This window comes from Pezoporus occidentalis, unplaced genomic scaffold, assembly GCF_034315485.1.
Source record: "Pezoporus occidentalis ecotype Australia unplaced genomic scaffold, CSIRO_AGI_Poc_V1 ctg12, whole genome shotgun sequence".
Classification (NCBI taxonomy): domain Eukaryota; kingdom Metazoa; phylum Chordata; class Aves; order Psittaciformes; family Psittacidae; genus Pezoporus; species Pezoporus occidentalis.
The window spans coordinates 4277172-4301865 of NW_026912994.1; the positions used below are offsets into that span (position 1 = coordinate 4277172).

At 39.2% G+C, this 24694-nt stretch overlaps 1 protein-coding gene across 1 annotated transcript in view; it reads right to left on the reverse strand.

Annotated features, from left to right (window-relative positions):
* Positions 1-13044, reverse strand: part of CCDC93 (coiled-coil domain containing 93) — a 52043-nt gene extending 38999 nt beyond the window's left edge. The window contains exons 1-6 of the mRNA XM_062606309.1: positions 12770-13044; positions 11545-11658; positions 9750-9844; positions 7214-7325; positions 1818-1916; positions 408-464 (exon numbers count right to left, since the gene is read on the reverse strand). Coding sequence (XP_062462293.1) covers positions 408-464; positions 1818-1916; positions 7214-7325; positions 9750-9844; positions 11545-11658; positions 12770-12811 — 519 coding nt within the window. The 5' untranslated portion in view covers positions 12812-13044. The remainder of the gene's footprint in view (positions 1-407; positions 465-1817; positions 1917-7213; positions 7326-9749; positions 9845-11544; positions 11659-12769) is intronic.
* Between the last annotated feature and the right edge of the window lie 11650 nt (positions 13045-24694).

Below are 24694 nucleotides of genomic sequence, written 5' to 3' on the forward strand. Positions count from 1 at the left end.
CAAGGAGTAAAAACGAAACGACAAGTCCTGAAATGCAGACATTTTAATTGAGATCACTGCTATTTTGTTAAAGACAAACAGTCCAACTGCTGATAGCTTCAGAACAAAGAGTCTGCTGAGGGTTTAACAGCTTATAAGCCACTTTGTGGCTTTTGTTTGAGCACATGGAACTCCACATTATCTCTGCAGACTGTTGATACAGATTATATATTCATACAGTGCACACCTAACAGGTTTTCTGATATGCTGGTATTTGAGATCTGATTTAAATATGAAGCTTGACATGTAACTTAACTGGGGCCTCATCATGAGAAAACCTAGGACTCGCTGCATTAAAAAGAATTTACCACCACCATTTCTTAACTAAACCCATTAGTTTATCGATCATAAAAATCTAAAATACTTACAAATATATCAGTGACAGCTTTGATAGCCTTCTCTTTTCTTTGCATAAATTCACCATCCTGCAAGACATTAATGGAGGTGATTAAAAATACCAGGAATGGAGACTAAATCTCAGACACTGTAATGAGTTTAGCAAACTAAACTGCCAAATAGCTTCTAACCAAATTATCTGGTGAAATGTTAGTGGTTTCCTCTAACACAGAAATTTATTTACTTCCCTCATCAGATGGGTGGTAGATGTTTAAAACTCTATCCAGAAATACAGTCTTTCTGCTTACTGCTTATAAAGTACCTGACACAAATGCAACGCCAGCCCACTGCCAGTCTCAAATAATTCCTACACTGTGAAGAAATGAACTTAGGCTGGATTTAATGTGGAAAAGAAAAATTTCCCCTACTCTTATTTCAGTTTCTAAGCATTAAAAACAATAAAAAAAATATTATCTAAACCACCCAAAGCTAATAAAATCCAGCTGTCTTTCTCAGCACTAAGTACATCTACCTTTAATGCTGTTACTGAACTAGAAACAAAACTTACGTCCTAGGTTTTAAATATGGAATTGCCTTGGGATATGCATGAACAGAACTGGTGACTTTGCACTAAAAGCACAAACCCAAGCTCATTCTAGCCCTTCTCCTACACCAAGGAAACTTGTATCATTACTGCAGAATAGTAAGAAGAAAGGATCACAACACTGTTCTAAGCATGTAATTTCAAAACAGGTAGTATCTGACTATTAGAAGGAATGTTATTATGGTATCACAAATGGTGTAAAATTACTCTTACCACTACACTTTTAGATAAAACTCTACCTATCACTCCTCTGGCAATTACATTTTAAAGAGACAAATGTATTTCCTTTTAACCCAAACCTGTCCCTCTGTCTTTCCTCAAATTCAGTTTTTGAATGAAGATTTTTAGGAATCTAGTTTTCAAGAACAAATTTTAGGGTTTGGATACAGGCAGAAAGGAGCTGACTTTGAACAGTCTAAAACAAAACCCAAGTTGGAGAAAACTGACATCACATCAATTCTCATTTAGCTTGATCAGCTTCTTCACAGCATGCCAGGTGTTTTCAAACACATTTCAGGCAACATAGCTCCAGTCACACAGGCTGTATATACTGCACAGAGCTCTATATCCACTCCAGAAGCAACCTACCTGGCATGTCAGACTGACAGAAAAGTACCAAATATTGCAGAAAAACTAAGGCAACTATAAAGCAAAAGTTAACCAGTATCTATGAACTCTCTCTCAGAACATTTTGAATTTCTACATGGATTCCTCTAAAACTGATTATGAAAACAAAAGCAAAGGCAGACTTGGTATACTGGGCTGATGTCAGAGCTGTGAAGCTGGTACTGCACCTAAGCATCTGACATAACAGAAACAAGAACTGGTTTAATCTTACCTCAGGTAGTCTATGAGTTTTTTGAAACTGTGATATTGAGTAAGAACGGATATAATCTCCCATTTCTTCCCTTGTTTCTATTGCACGTTTTACTAGCCACTGGAAAAAAAGAAAGTTTGTATCAATTGAAAGGGGGGGGGAACTAACAGGAGCAAACATCAAACTACTGCATAATTGGTTTTAATTCTTTTGTATGATAAAAGCTAAAGGCACATTTTAAGCACACAAACAAGAACATTTATTTGTAAACATGGTAATTCAGAGATCTACTAACAAAGTGCTTCAGTATTAGCTATTTCATAAACTTCATATTTGCTCTTCAATGTACTAAAAATAAAGCATAAGCTAAGAAACCACGTTTTTTCTTATAACCGGTTTTACATTTAAAACTCTAAATACCCTTCCTCTTGCTGGACAACAGCAAACCATACAAACCTCAATGAGCCATACTGTTCACACCACAGTGGGATTCAATAGTCCAAAGAAGAACAAACTGCCTTCCCTTATAAACTCATTAGAGCAAAGCTTGGTATCACCCCCAGAAACCACTTTTCTAAATGTTATTTGTAAATAGTGTATTGCAAAATTACTTATTTTGTTGCATGATTTCCCCTTTTTTAGCTTGCACAGTAACTTCTCATATACTGACTTGCTTTTTGCATTCTTATTATTTTTGTTTTAGTAAGTATGGAAAGAAAATTCTATTGTGAATTTCAGCTATTAGGAATTCTTAGTTGACAAAATCATTTAGAAACAAAAACATACGAAATCTTCTCAAGCATAAACAAAATTCACTGGAATTTTGCCAAATGAATTACTGTAATCCAAGTATTTGTATCTTCAATAAATTCATTCCAAAAAATTCATCTCCAAAAATGGAGAGTATCTGTGGAATAGAAACGGACGTGGGCCACTTTAAACATTATTCTTTTAGCCTGCATCTTTAAAAAAGGGAAAAACCCACAAGATGTACCCTCAAAAAAACCCAAAACCTAAAGTGCCCTCCCAAAACTCTGAGTTGCATGAAACTTACATTCTAGCAGAAGATATCTACTACTTAAGCTAAAAGTATGTTTTTAAAAAGTACATTTCATCACACTAAGTAGTTATATTAGCAATAGTATTATTACTCGTTAAACATTAATAATGTTAATATAAAAAATAATGTAAATATGAAAATACAGAGTAATACGTAATATAGAAAAATACACAGTAGTTCATGAAACAAAGAAATGTTAATTTTCTGGCTTTTTCTTTTCATCTGTACCATGGAATAGGCAGCATACTTCACAACTAACCAGACCAGGAATTCAGTTGTACCAGTCTGCACAACATACATCTTCTTCTACATTCGAAAAACCTCAAAACTCTACTGTACTTTAAAAGCTATTGATCTTGTAGTCCTACTGGGCAGGCCATACTGAATAAATAAGAAATCTCTCAGTACTGGGAAGCATTTCATTTACAGCACATACACAAAAATGTGTCTACATGCATACAGGGTTCACAGTCACAGAATGCTTGAGGCTGGAAAGGACCACCGGAGGTCATCTAGTCCAACCTCCCTGCTCAAGAAGGGTCAGCTAGAGCACACTGCTCAGGATCGTGTCCAGACAGCTTTTGAATACATCCAAGGAAGGAGACTCCGCAACCTCTCTGGGCAACCTATTCCAATCATCTCTCACTACTCCAAAGAAGCCCTTGGGAGCATACTTTAAAACAACAGATATTCCAGGTGGCTTTTATATAGTCTGTGGGCTTTGTCACAGTCATCCTCCTACAAAGCAAGCTTGAACTGTTCATAGTACCCACCTCTATCAGCCTGAGTGGGAGGAGACAGGCTGAAGCTCTACTGGAATGTGAAGCAATTAGAAGTTGAACAGAAAATGTTCTTGGCTCTCAGTGCCAGGACCCAATACTGAACCTGTCTTGTATCAGTCGTTCATTATACTCTGACATAAGACACCATCTGGAACATGATCTCATCTCACTAATCTTGGCTGTATAACAGGTAGAAGCCAATATAGCTAGGTTATGTGCATACCTATGATTCTTTTTTTCTATTACAGATCACTTACTGTTTTCAAAAATGGCAGCTCCACCATGAAAATACATATCTTCAAGCCTATGAAATGTTCAAGAATAATCATGTCCGTATAAGAAAAAAAGACTTCTTCTGACATCTATACGACCACACAAAAAGCCACAAAAGACTGAAGTACATTTTAAATAATGCTGGAGAAGATAAATCTTGTGGGCTGTTGACAGCCCATGCAGGAGGTCACATAAGAGATCAGATCAATCTCAGGATCCAAGTTTGAGCCAGCAACTGTCTTCTCTGCTATAACCATGAACCCCTGGAAAGTGAGGGGAAGATGATGACAACGAGAGAAAACACAGACTAGTAATTAACAAAGCACATCTCAACACAAGTTTGTGTACATTCTTTTCTCCGGGAATATAAGCAGAATTTACTAGTAAGAACAGCACCATTTTTGGCTGCTGAAATCTTTTTTTAGTGTGTATATATATACATACTTTTTTTTTTTTTTTTTTAAGTTCTGCTACAGTCTATGGCAGTGAGCCAGCTCAATCTAATATTCTTCCTGTAGGGAAGGATTAATTCCTCCCATCATGTTCACCACTCTAGTTTGCACAGTGCAAGAGGTTTTGGGACACAATGCCAGGTAGATGAAAGAGATTCTGTATTATTTGGGGACTGATTTGAAATTTACAGATAGTAAGTGAAATTTTGAATTTAACAGGGAATTGAGTAAAATGTCATTATCAAATACATAAATCCTACATGCCATAGTGTGGTCAGTCTATTACAGCTCTTCTATGGTCTTTTTCAGAAGACAGTATACTAGTGACACCAACAAGTTTTCTTGAAAGCCTCCTTGAGTTGGGATGAATAAGGAACTAACGGTATCTGAAGCCAGCAGAACTTTACGGGGACCTATCAGAAAGCCACAGTTTCGAAAAACAATCCTCTACATACAGAAAAACTAAGCTCATCAAGAATTCTTCACCAAGTTTGGGTTAGATATACCATTTACTGGCCAGCTACAGAGAGTCAATGCCCTGAGAAATCCAGAAGCTGATTTCTTCCCTGTTCAGAATTAATGTTTTGCCTTTCCAGAGGTAAATATCCCAAATAAGGATTTTTGATCAAGCAGGTCAGAGACTATTTCATGTTCTCACTTTAGCAGAAGAATTATTCTTCCTGTGAAAGAAATCTTGTATTTGATAAATATAACCATTCATTACCATCAAGTGACTAGGGCAAGAAATTAACATGGGCTGGATTTTTATTATTTAGGAAATTACAAGTTTAGAAGTAAAAACTCACATTAACAAGATACAGACTTTCCACCTTAGTCAGCCTCAGCACAGCTTGAAAGCTGTGTAACAGTAGTACATACCATGTAACTTTATGTGGAGAGTGCCCTTACCCTGGGCTTCCTCCGAAGCCCCTTAACTAAAACGTTACAAGAAACAGACAACAGGAAATTTTCCCACTTCTTATGAACTGGGATTTATATTAACATCTTGGTAGATCCTTTCATAGGCAGGAGGTAAGGAGATATTTGATGAAAAAGAAGCTTGCTTAACAGTCTTAATTTTCCCTATTTATCAAAGTTAAATTGTGTGTGCTGATGAAAGTAAAACAAAACAATGATAATGAAATACCAAGGATTCTCAAGATACCACACATAACTGGAACACATCACATGTTAGCTTAAACCTTTGAGCATGCACGTGGCCAGTTCATGGTGCTCAACTGACACACAGTTAACAGGATCACATTATAGAATCATAGAACAGTTAGGGTTACAAAGGACCTTAAGATCATCTCGTTCCACAACACCGACATCACAACTGAACCGTATCACCCAAGACTCTGTCCAACCTGGTCCTGAACACTGCCAGGGATGGAGAATTCACCACTTCCTTTGTGAATTCTGTTCGCTGGCACTGTTCCAGTGCTTCACTACCCTTACAGTAACCTAAACTTCCCCTGTTTAAGTTTGAACCCATTACCCCTTGTCCTATCACTACAGTCCCTAATGAACAGTCCAGTCCCAGCACCCCTATAGGCCCCCTTCAGATACTGGAAGGCTGCTATGAGATCTCCACGCAGCCTTCTCTTCTCCAGTCTGAACAGCCCCAACTTCCTCAGCCTGTCTTCATACGGGAGGTGCTCCAGTCCCCTGATCATCCTCGTGGCCCTCCTCTGAACTTGTCCTCAAGATAAAAAGGACATGGAACTGTTGGAACACCAGAACTGCACACAATACTCCAGGTGAGGTCTCACAAGAGCAGAGCAGAGGGGCAGGATCACCTCCTTCGACCTGCTGGTCACGCTCCTTTTCATGCAGCCCAGGATACGGTTGGCTTTCTGGGCTGCAAGCCCACACTGAAGCCGGCTCATGTTCATTTTCTCATCAACCAACACCCCCAAGTCCTTCTCCACAGGACTGCTCTGAACATCTTCTCTGCCCAACCTGTAGCTGTGCCTGCAATTGCTCTGATCCAGGTGCAGGACCTTGCCCTTGGCATGGTTAAACTACATAAAGCTGGCATTAGCCCACCTCACAAGCATGTCAAGGTCCCTCTGGATGGCATTCCTTCCCTCCAGCGTATCAAACAAACCACACAGCTTGGTGTCATTGGCAAACTTGCTGAGGGCGCACTCAATCCCAGTGTCCATGTCACCGACAAAGATGTTGAACAAGACCGGTCCCAACACCGATCCCTGAGGGACACCACTCATGTGGTGTCCCATTACCATCATCCTCATGGCCCTCCTCTGGACTTGCTCCAACAGCTCCATGTATGTTGAGGACACCAGAACTGTACACAGTACTCCAAGTGAGGTCAGAGCAATTTATTTTTCCACTCATACAGTTTTAGAGTGATACAAATGAAGGATGAATTAATCTTAAAGAAGTAACCTCAGCTGGCTTCTGCCTTATTCATATCCTTTTGATTGAGTGACTATCTGCATAACTTACTCCATAAGCTTAAATACAGACTGCGAGATATTTGTTCTGTTTTCCAGTGTTGCAAAATGGATTATCAGATTCTGAAACAAGCTTAAATTTTAGGGGTTTTAGGCAGGCATTCCATTTTTGCAGAATCTGACTCCACTTCAAAAAACGTAAAGCTTGGTGTGTGTTTTTCTTAAATGTAGATCAAACAACATACAAGAATTCCATCATCCTTAATGTCACTCAATTCTTTAAAAACATTAATTTAAACTACTTCTCTGTAATTATTCATTCCAAAGTTAAATAAAGAGCCGAGTAATACTACGTATCTTTGTTAAGCTCTTTATGCAAAGTTTTTTTAGCTTTTTTCAGCAAGGTATTGAAACATCACAAAACTATTACCTGTACAACAGGAAATATATGAATGAAATCCAGTCCCTGGATCTGATGTGGTTCCAAACGATGAGGACACTTCATTTTTGGCAATACCGATACAATTTTTTCGGTTAAGGCACTACAATAAAACAACAAACACACGCATGTACGCTACCATTTTCTCTTGTAAGTTACAAATTATTTTTGCAAACACAGTTAGAAGTTAAAAGGTTCCCTCTAGTGGCTTCCACTGTACACAGCTGCAAAAAGCAATCAAACTTCCATTTAGAAAATAGATTTTAATTCTACTATATATATAGTTAGTCTGTGAAGTGGTGATTAAACCCCTAGTGATTTCATTTATAGTACTGCACACAAAATTTTAAGATCTGCATGCCTGGTGAGATAATAATACCTATGTTAGATATATCTACAGACACCTTTGTATATTATAACATACATGAAGAAACACTAGCTTTAAGAACAGTTCTACTAAGTAAATGATATGCACTCAAAGAAAGTCCAGAATCAAATGAAGGACTTAAAAATTTGTTTGGCATAACTCCCAAAATATACCTTGATGTTACTACTGAAATTTTGAGGTTAAATATATATTGCACCTAAAAGCTAAATACACAGTATGCTTCACAGTTTTGAAGTGAGTAAAACTGAATTTGCTGGCAATCATCTTGTTCTAACAGCTCAAGTAAGAGCTGGTAAAGCAAAAGGATTACCCTAACACAAGGGATTCATTTACAAAACCATCAGACTGCTTCCACTGAATCCCTTATAGGGCAAGCTATTTCTCTATTTCTTTGCTGCCAATATTGTCAAACACATTTGTAAAGTAGGTGTCAGCACAGAGGACGAGCACTTTATTGGAAAAACTAAAACTACTTTTCCATGAAGGAAAAAAAATTAACTGGCCCAATACTGACTTCAGTGACATTCAGTACTGCCCAATGTACAACTAATATTCTGTAAGAACAAAGGCAAGCAAGACATGAGGCACAGACCAAAGTCTAGGAACAGAGCCTGAAAAATTATACTTCTAAAGAGAAATAAAAACCTTGACATAATTCTTACAAGGCGATAGATGCAAGATTCTCTCCTAATGCATGTTTCCATGTTTATTTCCAACCCAGCAATTAAATAATAGGACACCATCAAAATGTCTTCAGAATAATACTGCGAAAATACAACCTAACTTTTCCTTATCTTGAGGACATCACAGAAGCACTGAGCCACCACCAATATAAACATTTTAAGGACATCAAAACAGCCTATACTTCCACTCAGAACACTTTAGATTTACAAAAAAATCATTGTTGCTGTTTTGGGAAAGAAGCCTGATTTTTGTTTTGCTAGTTTTGCATCCAGTTAGCTGGAAAAAGAACATTTTGAGAACAACTTAACTATTTCCTACCTTGCTGTTCCTAAGAGTAACAAAGATGGCAATTACAAAAACTTGGCAATTGTAAATGCCACCTTCAATCCTAGTCTGTACTTAATTCTGTGCACTTAATGCTTTATGTATTTAGTCATTTATGATGATTTAATTCTCTTATTAGAAATCTTTATTTATAATGTGCTACAGTCTTGCCAATGCTAAATGACTTTAAAGAAAAAGGCACAGAAGGACGTTATTTTTAACTACATTGAGCAAAAAGCTCTCTTCATGTAACTGTAACTTGACAGGCTAATCTTATTTCCTGCAAATTTTAATTATGGCTCTTTTGTCACAGAAATGTATAAAGCAATAATGTAGTTTAGAATGTATTTCCTTTCTCATCATAAACAACATTTACAACCTCCCTTATACAGGAATTAGCTATCTTGTGAGCAAATTCCATGCATAAGAAATGAATCAATCAAATACGGTCTCATTGGGTCACCACAAAGAAGGAACTCTTCCTCAGTAACTCTTTCAGAAACAGTGTCATGCTTTAAATTGTTTGCTGATGCCTACAACTATAAAGGAAAGCCATAAAGGAAAATCAGAAGTGTAAATAACACAGCAAAACTGCAGAGAGAGACGTCAAGGAAGATCTTTTAATGTTGTACTCCAGTTTCCAGCAGCATGGTCTCCCTCTGCCCTTTGTTTTGGCTTCAGCATCATCCCCTTGTGCCAGCACAAGCATCTGTACAGCTGCATAAAGAACTGGATAGAGGAACTGATTCATGTTGAAACTATATATTTTTTTTTTGTAGGTTTTAATCTGGATCAGTTCCCAATCCAGTTCAAAGTACAGCCCCACAAATACTTTCACTACTTAGTATGGATATAAGAACATGCAGCACAGAGGGAAATAGCACTGTCTTTTTTTGGAATAAGCTTCTTTCTGGTTCTAGAGTTTGTGGAACTACAATCTGAGAAATCCAGAAACAAGTGCAGTGTTTTACAAATAGGTAGTCTTGAAAAACCGGAAACTTGGACTAAATTTTTTTTTTTACAAACAAGCAAGTATTGGCTAACTTTCCCCCCACACCAGCCATTTCTTTTCCAAGAAGAAAAAAAAAAAAACAAAAAACCCCAGCCACACCTACCATTTAACCAACTTACATTTTTTGACCAATAGTAGAGTTTTCCTGAAACAATAAATCAACATCAATATCAAAGCTGCAGGTAGTGATGCACCACGTCATGCCACCTACCACCTACCAAAGGACCAACAGCATAGTTAGTTCCATTTTAATTTGAAGAGGTAAAACCAAGGTACACCTTAAAGGCTTTATTTATTACAGAAACTACAGCTTAGTACTTTCTCCATTCTCAGTATTCTTACATGGAGACTAAAACACACAGAAAGTAGACAACTTCTACATATAATACACATATACAAGATAAAACATATATAGAAAAAACAGCAGTTAGTGACATTCTAAATTCCTCTCTTGCCTTTATGCTAGTTTTGACACAGTTTTCATTAAAAAATCCAAACCAATAGATAAAACACAACAGTATCTTAAATTACATGATCTTTAAAAAGCGACTGTATAAAAATTTTGTCAAGGATCATAATTTCTGTATTCATATATTTAATTTTTATATATAACCATTGCTACTATTATTCTTTGCTTGCTAATATAAGCCACACCAAATGCTAGGCATAGTATCAACATTGCAATGAAAACCACCAGCTCTGCAGAAATTTCTATTTCAGGCGCTATTCCTACAGCTACTTAGGCATATTTAAACTCCCAAGCCATTTCATCAACTTTACATAAATTACATAAATATTTAAAGACAGCCTGCATAAACATATGCAAGTTAACCTAAATGTATGCAAAGGCAATCATAGAAATAGGGATTAAAGTGTGGAATAAATTACCAACATCACACAGCAACTTGGGGTGTTTTATACAAGGTTTTGTAACACATTACCCTTCTCATTACCCTCTGCAACAGTTAACCAGTACCCCTTTTACACTAGCATCTAGATTATTTTCAACAGCAATTCTCATTATTGTACAGGTTGGGTATTGTCATGAAAAGGTAACTTTGCAATTGTATTTAGGCAAGTATCCACCTGATGCATCCATTTCTACACATAAACGCAATAATATTACATCCTAAGGTGGTCTCCTTGGAACTACTTCGTGTCTATGCCCAGTCTCCTGAGCAGGTAAGGTCAGTAATGCCAAGCAGTTTGAAGAAACTAAAATTGCACTGAAAAGTACAGCTGTGCAATGATCAAAGAAATAGCAGAAAGCAGAGAGTCTGTTTCAGGGTTGCTGCAGTTCTGTGTTTTCAAACCTTGGTTCAGGAATTTCTCAAGAGTCAGCACTCAAATGATTCAGAAGTCTCTTTTCGACCTGAACTTTGCTCACTGTAAGTATCACGTAATTCCTTTCTAGGACAATGAAAGGTTAATGTACATAACATTCTAAAGATACTTAAAGCCAGCCCAAAAATAATCTCACTAGGCTAACTCTTCCATTCCTAAACAGACCTCTCAAGACAAGTATTTCCTCATTTCTTACTAATATCTCTTTTTAAAATTACCATTCTATCTCCAATTATCAAGTCTTTCTAGCTATTATAACTGGAGCTGAGAGAGGGGCAAAACTCCCCATATATAACTTAGGCCATAACACCCTAAAAAAACCACACCAGCAATTAGTTGCATCCAGTTGTCTCCTTTAAAATAGGCCTTGTTACACAAAATTGTTTTTCAGACTGAGCAGTTCCTATCTGTCTGAAACTGGGTCATTTGCAGAATTATTTACATAGAAAAGCCTCTTATGTTGCAAGCGTCTTCTTCTTTAAAGTCACCTAGAACTGCTAAACTACCCAGCAAAAGAAATCTAATCCTCATACACTTAGGAAATTAAAAGAAATACCGCACTGGTCTCACCTTATCAAAGGGTGATAACCCTTTGATTCTGGCTCGAAAATACCCAGCGGCCACCAACAGTTCCAAAATTTCAGTCAACTTGATGTTTTGTTCCTCATCTTCTCTTGTTTCAACCTGACAAACAAACAACAAAACACTAATTAACTGTTTCTCTTTCATTCTTTCCATTAATATTTTCCAAACTTTATCTTAACACAAACCATACATCAGGGAAAAACTTTACTTCCATTAGCAACTGGGTTGTTAATTTGAAAGATGTTAAAGAAATAGGCAATGCATTTCTACATGGATTTAACAACACTGTTTTTCCACCCAGTTAAATACTTTAATCTGCTTTCGCTGTTCAAACTCCTGGTCTACTGCTTGCCTCCAGCTAGACAGACTGCTACTATTGTTATAAGACAATTTATTCTCCTTTTTGCACACTTGTTTCAATTTCAGGGTTCACAAAATCATACACCTTAATTTAACACTTCTATAACTTTTTTACAAAAACATGAGAAGTTCATGTGGAATTCCACTTTTTGGGTAATGCAATTTTAAGCAAAGTGCACCAGTAACAAAAAAGTAAACTCTGATGAGCAGCCTAGATAGTTTCAGTGCTCCAAAGCCTTATCAGCGCAGCAAGACTGTAAAAGCACTTTTGTCCCCACGTTACAGGATGAAACCCTACAGCTCCAAGAATATATATGACTTACTCAGACCCAGACAAGAGAGACATCTAACAGGGCTTCAGGTCTCCCCTCCGAGGCTGCAGGGATGCGCGCACGCACACCACACACCACCATCCTCTTCCCCAAAATCTTTTCGACAGCCTCCTCCTCTCCTCTCCCTCGGAAATATGTAAAACCTCGCAAGTGGGGACGAGGAAACGCCATGGTGCGCAAGAAGTGACCAACACAGGCGCTGCCCACAGCCCCACAGACCCCCCCCGCGGGAACGGGGCGCATAGGAGCCCGGCTCCCCACTTCTCGAAGGACCGCCCTCACGGGGCCGCGGGCCGCACGCGCGGAGGGCCGAGCCCGCTCAATAGCCATGACCCCCGGGTTCCCGGCACAGCACCAGCCGGCGGGAAGGCGAAGAGGGGAAGGAGCAGGCAGCGAGTCCGGGGAAGCCAGGGCAGCGAGGCCGGAGAAACAGCGGGCGGCCGCGCCTCGCCAACGCTGCTCAGCCTAACGTGAGGGGCGGGGGGAGAGGGAGGCTGGGGGAAACGGCGATACGGTACCTCCTGGGGAGCCTGGTACTCCTGTCCCCTGGGGACGACCATCGCCCTCCGCCTCCGGCAGCCTGAGCCCGGCCACTCAGCCTGTCACGTCCGCTTCCCCCCTGCCGCCGCCGCAACGCCCGGGCGAAGAGGTGTTCCCAGCCAGCGACTGCCGGGTTCCCCCGCCCCCGCTCAATGGTTCGCCCGCACCCTCCCTGCGTACAAGCGCATCCGGGCCGTGCCATTCACGACCAAAGGGGTGTGGGGGAAGGAGGGCGGGGGTTGCGCGGCTCCCCGGCGGCTCATGTGACTGACTGCATGAAGCGTAACCTCCGGAGAGCCGTCCCACCCTCACCCACCAGTGCCCGCGGGCGGCGGCCCTGGGCGCTTCACGGGTTATCCCCGTGCCCGCGGCTGCGCCTGGGCCGCGGTGGCAGAGTCCGCGCACGGCCTCTTCCCGCCCTGCGGGCACCCGCTGGTGCCGGGCTCTTGCTTCTGTTCTGCTGCCGGTCGCCCGTCCTTCTCTTTTTGTCTTTTGCAAGAGGACCTGAGGCCTCGCACTGGCACGGAGAAGCAGCTACTGAGTGCTCTATGACCTGAGAGATCAGCCTCGTGACCCACAGGGTGCTGACACTCATCCATAGCACCTGGGTTTCGCTTGATCACCTAGCAGCTGAGGGGGATTTAACTACGTGTCTCTGTCCCCATGCTCAGGACCCTTTGCGCCCCCTTAACATGGTTCTACCTCAGCCTTGGGGCAGCAAGCGTGTTTTCGGGCCCATGTATGAGGGTAGCGTTGTTGGGAAGGTGAGCACCTGTTTGCGTTCAGGGACCAGTTATGCTGGAGCCTGGCCTCCCATCGCATCTTCACCAACACTAGCAAGCCCTACAGCATGATGAGTGTTCATTGGTAGTGCCAGTGTTAGGAAGGGATGTCTGTGCCCAGACACCATTTGGTCACTAACACCTGTAAAATTACACCAATGCACAAGCATTTATTGGGTGATCACAGTCTGGTAGTGAACTAATTCACAGCTTGGCAGCAGGGTAAACTTTCTTGTCAATGGCAGCTTCGGAAATAACTGACAGAGGTCTCTTTTCACACCTGCCCCATGTGTTCCATTTCTAGGCTCCTGGCCATTATAAAAAATAAACTGTGTAAGGCTGTGGCTGGAAACATCTCAAAGAGGTGAAGAAACAAGCCACGCAAGAGCATTGTTTCCATCCGTTGAAGGGCAGCAGAGCATACCCAAGCCAGTCCACACCAACTGCTGCCCTGACAGAGTAATCAAAACAATAATAATAAAAGCAAAAATATGCCAGGCTGGCCCAGGCTACATACTGGTGTAACGACAGGCCACGTCTTAATTAGAGTTGCCGAAAACTGTTATGCTGCCCCACAGGCTAATATGCTCACAAGAGCAATACTGCTTTCTGCTCTTTGTCTTCCTTCTCACAAAGAACTGTATGGCTCTAATTTGATTGGCATGCAGAGGGAGACTCAAACAAACAAGGAAATAAAAAACAGGGACGAGAAGAAGGGTTGAAACAGAAGAGTGTTAGGAAGGGATGTACGTGACCTTCAGACACAGTGGCCAGCACAGGTTATAAGATAACTACTGAAAAGAAACATCAACTTGTAAAAACGCTTCCTGAGCCATGATACGGTTATAAGACTCTTTTTCAAAGCAACACACTAAAGAAAAAGGGTAAATAAAAAGCCAAGGGTAGTATAAACTAGGGGCTTAAGTAGTAACTGAGTATTAGACAGGGTTTGAAATTATATACTTGCAGAAATGTAATAGGTTCTTTTAATTTGCTTTTTGTCTATGTGACCGCAAGGAATGGAAACATTTTTCTCCTTTACAGTGAAGACTTGAATGTTCCTTCACCTGGTACATGGTTAGGAAATGAAAAGGAAAGACAGGAAAATAATAAAAAAAATGTATCTGTTGTCATTGCAACTTCTATTTGATGACTTGAACCTCAAATCATTGCTTCCCAATACCTAATTGTTATGCAAATTGACCCTGTTATCCAGACAGAGGCATTGTCCCCTATTACATTCAGATAATCAATTTTCTAAATACTAATTAGATTTTAAAATGGTCCCAAGAGGGGTACCATCTAAAAAAGAAAATCCTCCCTTCCTTCAGGTCTTTAGATTTTGTGCTTGCAAATCTCTAGCAGGTTCAGCTTTTACTTTCCCTGCTCTGTTTTGATCTGTGAAGGTAAGCAAGCTCTGGTTCTTGGTACAGCTGCTTTGAACAATCCTGTCTTGATTTCTGAATTTCATTAATCTTGACCCCATGAGGCTGGGCTAAAGAGCTTCCTCCCTTTTATTATAACCCCATGATTTTTTTAGCTGTTCAGCCTGGACTTCTGACAGCATCAGACGGTTACAACTGAAAATAGGTTTCAGTGTATCTTTTAGCACATACTTGGTTTTTCTTGTAACAAGAATTAAGAGATGTGGTTAAAACAGCAACAGCAAGGGCTTCACTCTTTGTTGGGCAGGCACAATTAGATGAATAAATAGACAGACTTTAGTAATTTTCCAGTGTTTCTATGCTGAGAAGGTCTAAAAGAATCTATTTCCATAAATTCTGCATGATAGGTAACGGAAGTATAGCTCCCTGTGCAATGGTCCTTTGTACAGCATATTTTTGTTATGGCTAAAAGTTCTTTTATGTATACCATAAAATGAAGTGTCATGGATAGATCTTGGGAGTAAATGGAAAGAATCCCACTGAATGCACTGGACTATGGACTTCAGTAATGCCATGACTCCATCTTCTGAGTTGTATGTCCAGCTACAGGAGAAGCTGAAGCCAACTGTAGGGGACTGAACCCAGTTCCACAATCAGTTTCAGTTTTTGCATTGTTTTCTGCTGTTCATCTACTGGACAAGCTCTGTTTTCAACCTATTTTGTTGTCTGGCAGCTCCAGCACAGAGATAACTTCCTGATCCCTAATGAAATGACTCTGCCATGACGATTTCCAGATAGATTTCTGGAATTAGCAATACTGCCAGGAGCCATATCATCCTCTGTGTACATTTATTCTTTTTTTTTTAGTTGTTGTCTTGATCATATCCCTTCTGCTTACAGTTATTCAGCTACTCTTGATCTATTGTTTGAGATGTAGTAGATACAAGAAACCAGTAGGCAACTGCAAATTCCCAATTATCATCACTGAAGTGAGACCGTGCACTGTGAAATGAAAAAGTCACAGACCTGTTACAGTAGCCATTGTGCCAGAGGCTGCAGCAGAGTGTTGCATCCCATCGAACACACTGATATTTTTTGCAAGGTATAGTGCCATTTCAGCAGTAACATCTAACGTTAGTGATTTTTTAAACATGCCCACTATCACATCCATTGATGACATCTAGAAGGTACAGTCCCACAAAGATCCTATTCAGTCTCACCTCTGAACGATTCCTATTCACAGCATTTAGTAGTTTAAAACGTTCAGGGAGACAGGAAGACATTTTTCTTGAAAATTTTGTTTGTGTAATTTTTAGTATTTTTTTATTAAGATTGGCAATGAATATTTTTGGCTCACTCACCAAGCTGTTAGTTTATCCCAAACATACACAAGGCAATCACGAGTAAAACAGGAGGGAGTAATGGATGAGAAAACAGAAGCAGCTCCTGTTCATGGTCACCTTCCTGGTGATGTAGTTAGCAAATGGCCAAGCGATAGTTCCTTTTTAAGCAGAAGGAAAATGGAAAATTTTATGGCCTGTGGAATTTCTAGAGGATAATACAGTCCAATAGTGAAAATGCTGATGTTCTGGTAAAAAAAAAAAACAAAAACAACAAACAAGCAAACAACCAAACAAACACATCATGGTCCATATGACAGAAGTTGGCAAAATTGGTGACTGGTCCTCTCTCCAGTTTCATCTATGCAAGCTCTTTCATAGCAGTCTGTCTGAAGAATATGAGCATGTTATAACTAAGTATCTGATTAATACTAAAGTTTTTACCAGACTTCTTTCACTTTTGGTCACATCCCTCAAAGACTGGGGTCAGAATATGCAAGTAACTAGTCATTTGGGGTACTTCAATTTTTGAGAAACTTTACGAGGAGCTTGATTTTCAGAGAGTGCCTACTGTGCCCAATTTGAAAATCAGGCTGCTGAGGAGTTTCTCAGTTTCTACATGGGTACACGTTGCAAAGTCCAGTTAAGGACAGGCACAGTACACCTTGACACAGAGTAATGACTCATAGAAAAGTCTGTTTGGGACAGTGCCATTACACATCATCTCTTCTGAAAGTCTTGGGTCATCTGTAGCTGTCACAGTCAAGAAAAATTAAGCTATGGGAGAATTAAGGTTTTTTTTCTGACATATCATCCATGGAACAATTAAGTAAGACTAGTCATCAGGTCTTTACCTAAGATAAAAAGAAAATGAGAACAGTTGCACTTTAAGGGCATCACACAGTCCTCAATTTGGGCCAGGATATTAAATTTGAGATTGCAGCTGTGATTATGACATAGCACTGGGAAGAATTTTTTTTTTTATTTTGATTTTATATTTAGACTGGGCAAATCTGATTTGGAATTGTTGGAAAACAAAAAGCTCAGGAATTTAAAATATACTTTTAAAAGGTAAAACTTTTCCCAACAGAATCACACTTTAAAATTTATTTGGTGTTCAAAGATTAAAAGTAGAGAGGTTGTTGGATTGCTGGCTGTCTTGGAACAAATCCTTAAGAAGGGGCAGAGAGGCATATATTTTCTCTGTGCCTTTTTTAGGCAAAATATATGGATTTAGACTTTACCTTCTTTGTGTCATAATAGTATGGCACATGCTCCACTTAAAATAGTTGTTAAGAATGAACAGTTAAGTTCTGTGACAGAGTCAGATAATTTAAAACAGTAACAGACTTCTTACACATACATCTCACTCCCAAGAGAAAGAAAATCTCAAGTGAAGGTGTTTCTTTGGCATTTTCTTTCACGTCAATTTTTGTGAAAGAGAATTTAAAAGGCACAGAAGTAGTAAGATGAACAAGAGAAACTACCAGTGATGCAGAGGTAGAAAGGACAGAAAGATAGAGATACAAGATGAACACTTGAAGTGTAACCTTGAAGAGAGCTAACCAAAATGGAAAATAGGCTGAAGGCTGCGTGGAAAGGCATGTGAAGTACGGAACAAAGACATTTCCACTTACTTGATTTCTGTTTTATTCCAGTAAACAGGACTTCACCATTTCTGTGAATTACAATCACTGCATCAACAATTTAACTTTAGAATAATCTGCAGCCTTTTGTGATGAAAAGGTTTGGATGAAAAATATTAACTTTTATAAATCCTCCACCTTCTTCCTATATTAGTGTCTCATTATGGCACTAATAGCAAACCTTTAAGATATCCAGGACCACTCATAAACTGCTTACCATGCAGCTTGCCTGCAGAAAAAAAATTAGCTGTATATTTTCTGGGTAGACATCAAGTTTAACTTGAGTAATTTAAACGTGTATATGTGATTTGAAATGAAACAGTTTCACAGAACATTGTTTTTCAGGAATTTTAGCCTGACTGCAACTAAACCCTAAATGAAGAGCAAATTTTGCTACTGTTCACTCTACTCCCTCCATCTTCAGACTACTTTTTAAGCAGTAGACTCTGGCATATTCCAGAACTGCCATTAGGAAAACCTATCTTTTTAAGAATCAAATCTTGCAAAGGCACTTTGAAAAATGGTGGAAGAGCACCATCTGGTGACATTGGGCATATCATTATATTCTGCTGCCATTAGAAAATATATTCATGATGTACAGCCTGTGTTTTGGAAAACCTGTCTAAATGTGTTTTAAAATGTTTAAATTCATTATTCAATTGTGCATAGGAGTACAGGAGTGAACTTCCTGAAAACAAATCTTAGCTGACAGTGACCCTATCTCTATTATCCCTTCAATCACTGAGTTCTTGTAATTTGAATCAGACATTTTCTGAATTGTTTTAAGGCAATTTTTTTTTTTTTTTTTTTTTTTTTGGAGGCTTAGGAGCAGATTTTATGGGCACCATGAAATGTAGTCCCAAGTTTTATTGCACTGGACATTTCAAGGTTTTTCTGTGTGTGATCCAAGTATTATCTTACAGTGTTCGAGAAACTTGGCTTAGCTGTCTTTTCAGAGATTTTCTTTTTCCACAGAAGCAATTATTAAGAAAAATGAATTACCTTTTGACATTCTAGCTATTTGGAAGTAAGGAAAAAGGATGAATCTTAACCTGACTGTTATTTGCAAATCATAGCTAATTTCAGCACAAATTGAACCTGAATATGGTAACAAATAAAATACATGATTTTTCTGAATATGTTCTTTTTTCACAATGATGATGGCAATCATTTTATTACAGTTCAATAGCAAGTTCGTGTGAGTTTAGTTAGGAATTATTAAAAGCAGTCAGAAATTATAGTAAGCTTAGAAAACACGTTCTGGAATTTTAGACTGCACAGAACTGTTTTTCTATGGCTGTGGTTTGTGCAGGCTAACTCACACTTCAAAAGCTTTGCAAAACTCTTAAACCTCAGGGAACCTTGCCAAAAATTAGATAAAGGTCAAGAATGTGAGAACCATGGAAGTTATTAACTGTTACATGGGACTCAAATGTACAATTCATGAAAAACATATAATTACCAAGTTATTTTAAAATTTGTCATATGAACTTGGTCCACATGTTGAGTTAATCTTTTATTTAATAAGATAATAAAGCATTACATCTTCAAAGTGGAAAGATGATAATTGGAATGTCACTTACCATAAAACTGTGCAGCATGTCTGAGTAAGTCTCCACATAGTGTATGGTGATTATCCTGAAAGAAAAGTGATATGTCCTGCTTCCTCCTACCACCTCCCACCACTTCAGCCTGTGATGCCACTAGAAGTGTGAAGTTTGTTTCAACATTGAACACACTGGAGTACAAACACTCAACTGGTAAGTCCACTGTTTTGTACAGTGACCAATATTGAGGAAGGCTGCAGTAGTTGTTGAGTTGGAGAAAAAATCAATCATACTAAATGATAACTTCTGAGGTTCATTGCTGCCCAAAAGAATGAAGGAGCTTTAGCTTCCAATTTGTACAAGACTTCTAAAGCTTCTTACTTAGAGGGCAAGAAGTCAAAAACAGAAGGCAAGAGACACACAAGTCTAGAAGACCCAGATTTTAGCTCAGTTGTTAAAAAGCCACCTTGTAGGGCTACATTCACAGTGAAGGTTCATCACATTCAGTGCTCTCTGCAGCTTGGAAGAAGCTCTTGTGCAGAGACAATAGCAGGCTAGATAGATTGATTCATGATAGCCTTCTGTCCTTTCTAATGGAAAGACCAGATGCCCATTGTGACCAGAAAGGTGTGTATTGTTTACAACTGAGAGGCAACTTCAGTGGGGGTTCCTGCTTTTAGAATCAGATATCTGCAGTTCAGTCTTGCAAAGACCTAATGTGACATACCAGAAGGGGAAGATTCCTCCTTGGCAAATTTATGTGATTCAGACAAGATTATTTCCTTTTCTGTGTGCCACAGAGTGATACCATTGCTATTATCTTGTGCGTATAATGTCAGTCATGTGGCAACTTGGTTTGGAAACAGCCATGGATTGATGCTCTCTTTATATTGCATATCCGGCTTAGCTGCAGTCTTAAAGGTATAATATCAACTATCAGTGCTGCTTGTTTTTTTCTTTTTTTCCTTCACAATTGTTATCACAAAGGAATTAACTGGTTTGAGCTTGGATCTCTTTGAATTTGTTTTGATGCTAATTAAAGGATGGGCCATTTAAAAAAAGAAACCTTCTCCTGGGATTAGTATCAGTGTTATTAAACAATGGACATTAAAAAATCAGTATCCATAAATAATGTAATCAACTTAAATCAGGCGATTTAATATATCTAAATCATATATCAATATGAAGTTTTTTTCTATCTGCTTTTGAGGGGTTTTACACCCTTGGAGATTTTTTTTCTCCAGCAACCACAAAATGAAGAAAACCTTTCTTGTTTGTTCCTTAATTAAAACAGAGATTTTCATCTAATCTCTTGATTCTGGGAGCTGGGCTTTAAACAAACATCATATATTGCAAGGCCCATAATAAAAATGCAGAGAATTGGCAATGCCTTATTACACAGCTTCACATCCTTTGTGCAGGGCCACTTAGGACTAAGATTTACCTCTAAGGTTGTTAGCATTTTTCTTATCAGTCAACTCAAAAGCAGCAGTTTGGCTGACTCCAGTGACTGTGTTGGATTTTTTAATAGTTCAAGGCTAATGAGGTCTTTTTGTGTAGAATTCTCCCAGCAATTTCTCCACTGTCTCCAGTAGTTCATATTCTTGTGCGTTTGAAAAGCTGGAAGTAATGTTTGGAGTTATAGTGCATATCCCCAAAGCATGCTCTTTTATCAGTGACTATGCCTTCTAGAAACTGGAGATGAAAACGGATGACTTACTAACTTCCATGACTTTTGAAATTAGGAGAAAAGTTCCTACAAGTACACAAACACCTGGGCTATGCCATGCACCATCCAGTAGAGTTGGTTCAGAATGGTTATTAAAATCACTACTCATTCACAAAGCAAGTATTAAAAGCTCCAGCAAGCTCTGCTTCCCACTGCTGCTGCCTTCTTTCTTGGGATTGGTGTTACTTTTGCTTAGTATATATAAGAAGTAGATGTTCAACTACCTCTTTTCTCCTAAATCTGCTTCAATGTAGGGGTATAACCTCTTCCAGCTTCCTGTCACCTGGCCCTGCTTTTAGAACACATTGATACTCCTTTAGCACTGTACCCCTGGCTGTGATGACCTGTAGTTGCAGAGGCATGTTGCTTCTCTTATACAGACTTTTTGTAAACTAGAATGTCACCCTGTAAAACTGTCCATTCCCTGAAGGTGGACTTAGCAGATATTACTTCCTTTCACTTTGGAAAGCCTAGGGGTGGTGGGAAGCTGAGCAGCAAGCACTGAACATTGCTATACATCAGCAGTTCAGCACAGGTCATGTGGAACAGCAGTGACTGAATCCAGTAACTCCTTCTAAGGGGGAGATGCAGCTGCCTCCTTTAATTCAGGGACTATAACTTCCACAGAGTGAATAATTAACCTTTTGCCTTGACTATTGTTCTACTGAGCTTAAAGCCACTTCTCTGTTTCAACCTGTCCTGGCTAGACTCTCTCCCAGTTCTTTTTCTACTGCAGATTTAAAGAAAAATCTGACAATGCCTATTCTTCTTCATCAGTCTCTGCTTCCCTAGCTGACTGCCTTGTAGTCAATCCTTTTGCTATACTTCTCACTTTGTATAGCAGAAAAAAAAATGTGCAATTTTTTGATTTAGAAAGTAGGATGAAATGAGCTGCATATGCTCTATCAGAACATCATATCAGGATTCGCCTGCCTTTATGTCTGGAAGTGTATATGAAGTGAAGCAGCATGCTTCATAGTTGCTCAGAGAAAACAGGTCTGTGCTGATCTGTGAGAGAGAAAAAAGCAAAGTCTGCTTTCAGTGAGACAAAGTGAACAGAAAGTTCCAAAGTGAGATGGCAATCAGTGGCTCAGATGCCATGCAGTAAGACAGCAGTCTTACTGCCAGTGATTTCCCATGAACTTGCCAGCAGAGGCAGAATTTCAAGTGTTGAGCCAGATCTGAAGAGATGCTGGTTTGTGAAAGTCTACCTGCAAATATGCTGGGTGGTTGTGCAAAAAAGTGCATGTTCACAGGAGAAACTCCACTTGGTTCATAGGAGAAACCAAAGAAAAGAAGAAATGCATGGTGAAAGAGTTAGAGTCAGAACAGTTATTTTAAACTTATGGAGACAAAAAGTAAAATTAAGAACCCCCCCATATCTGTGACCTTTTTTCCTTGGTCAGCTCTAGACCAACCTCTTTCCAAAAGGTTTTACTTAACTCTTTCAAGAGCATTTTGTTCCATGTCTCATACAAAGGTTTTTCAGATGATCTGGACATGAGTATGACTGTTAATACATTCTGACCAGCAGAATGTACTCTGGTGCTAACAGGTAACCCAGTGCTGGATATTTTTTTTTCATGCAAATCTAGTTGCCCTGAGGGATGTTGTTCTACTTTGGGAAATGGCACGTTGAGGTTTCATTCTGATACTTCTTCACTAAATTCCATATCAAATTCACTCCATTTATAAGGCAAAATAAGATTTTTCTAACTGCCAGGTCTGCACTTAACAGACTATCTGAAAATTGAGCTACATTTTTTCACAGCCATATAGTTTGTAATTTAACTTTGATAGCAACAGATGTTCTGTGATCAGGACTGAACTGCAATTTTATTGCTAGGGCATAAGAGGAGACAGATAGACTGTATCTTGCTTTTTCTACCACTATATTCATTATCAAGCCTTTTAGTAATAAAAAAAAAATAAAAATCAGAAAAGGAAGGAGATTGTAGGTGTTGCTGTAGGGTAATCTGCTTCTGACAACAGCCTATCCCTGACACTGCAGAGTAAAAATATACTGTTTGTAACAAATGTATATAACTGTATAATATCATTTACATTTCAAGGCTACCAGATTAATTATCTAAACACAGTATTTGGGTTAATCTTCAAGTAACCCTTCTGTAGTAGTATTTTTGCTGAAAGCCTCAGCCAGAGTTTACTGAGGCTCCAGCCTCAGTAAGGCTTTTTACTCCAGTAATCCCTTTACTCCGGTAAAGGTTTCTGTTGCTTTATACTGAATCAGGCCAAAGATCTAAGTCATTCAGTCAAAGCTGGATAAATGTACATAGGAAGTAATGGAAAATATCATGCATTTACATATTTCCCATCTCTAACTGTACCCATCAATAGTAGAATATATCCCACTTTTAAGATCTTCTCCATAATCAAAGTCTACTTTTTTTTTCAATTCATAGACTTCTTGTATGGCCTTGATTTTTGTGCGTGCAACCTATTACCCATAGTAAGCATACTTCTATTTGTTAAATACAGTGAAAATGACAGTATCAAGAAATTGGACTGGAAGGAACTATCTGACATACTGAATGACAAGAGCTGATGGTCCACCTGGTCTGGTCCTCTCTTCCTAATAAACTGCTGGTGCTTCCATTTCACAGAATGAGAGCTGTTATAATTACTTTTTGAGCTGTTCTTCTAAGCTAGGTGGAAAAGATGGGATTTTTCAGGATCTGTCTGAAAGAACACAGGGCAATAGTGCTGTGAAACAGAGCATGAGGAATACTTTCCCTCTAGACCAAAAGAGGGAAGAAGATGCAGAAGAGAAAACATGCACAAAGAATGCTGGCATTAGTTAGGTCCATGTTGCTGTGTTGCTGGAGTCTTCACAAGATGTGAGGGTGATAAAATGCTCCCTTAGGCAGGGTATAAGCATGCACTCAATAGCATCAAGCAGCAGTCTGTACTTCCTTTGGCTTCCTTAGGGTTTAGAAGGAACACAGCATCTCCTAGTCTACTGGAAGAACTCCTGCCAATGGTAGTGGCACCATAGTGTCCTGTAGGACACAAGACTTATGGTCAAACATCTCCCTCCTGTCCTTTACAGCACAATCAAATGTAGAAGAGTTAGAAGTGATAGGGCTATCCATACCTGGGCACATCACAGATACGTTCTGGGCCTGCAGTACAGCTTCCCTTCTTTAACAGCAGATGGCAGTAAAGTTAAACAAATGGTGGCAATAACTCGAGAAAATGTTCGGCCGGCTCACAGAGCTCCGTGCATATTCAGACAGTGCAGGGTTCATTTCCAGTGTCCAGATCACCCGTGGCACATTCAGGTAGCAGAAAATATTAATTTATCCATAGCTGTTTGTAATCCAAGTCGTGTTTATTTTGTTTGTGATGTTCCTGGTCAAAGAAACAGGAGAACAGATAGAATCTATTACCATTTCTTTCTTACATCCATATTTAAAACCTATGCATAGCTGAACAGATGAGGATGAAGCTCAG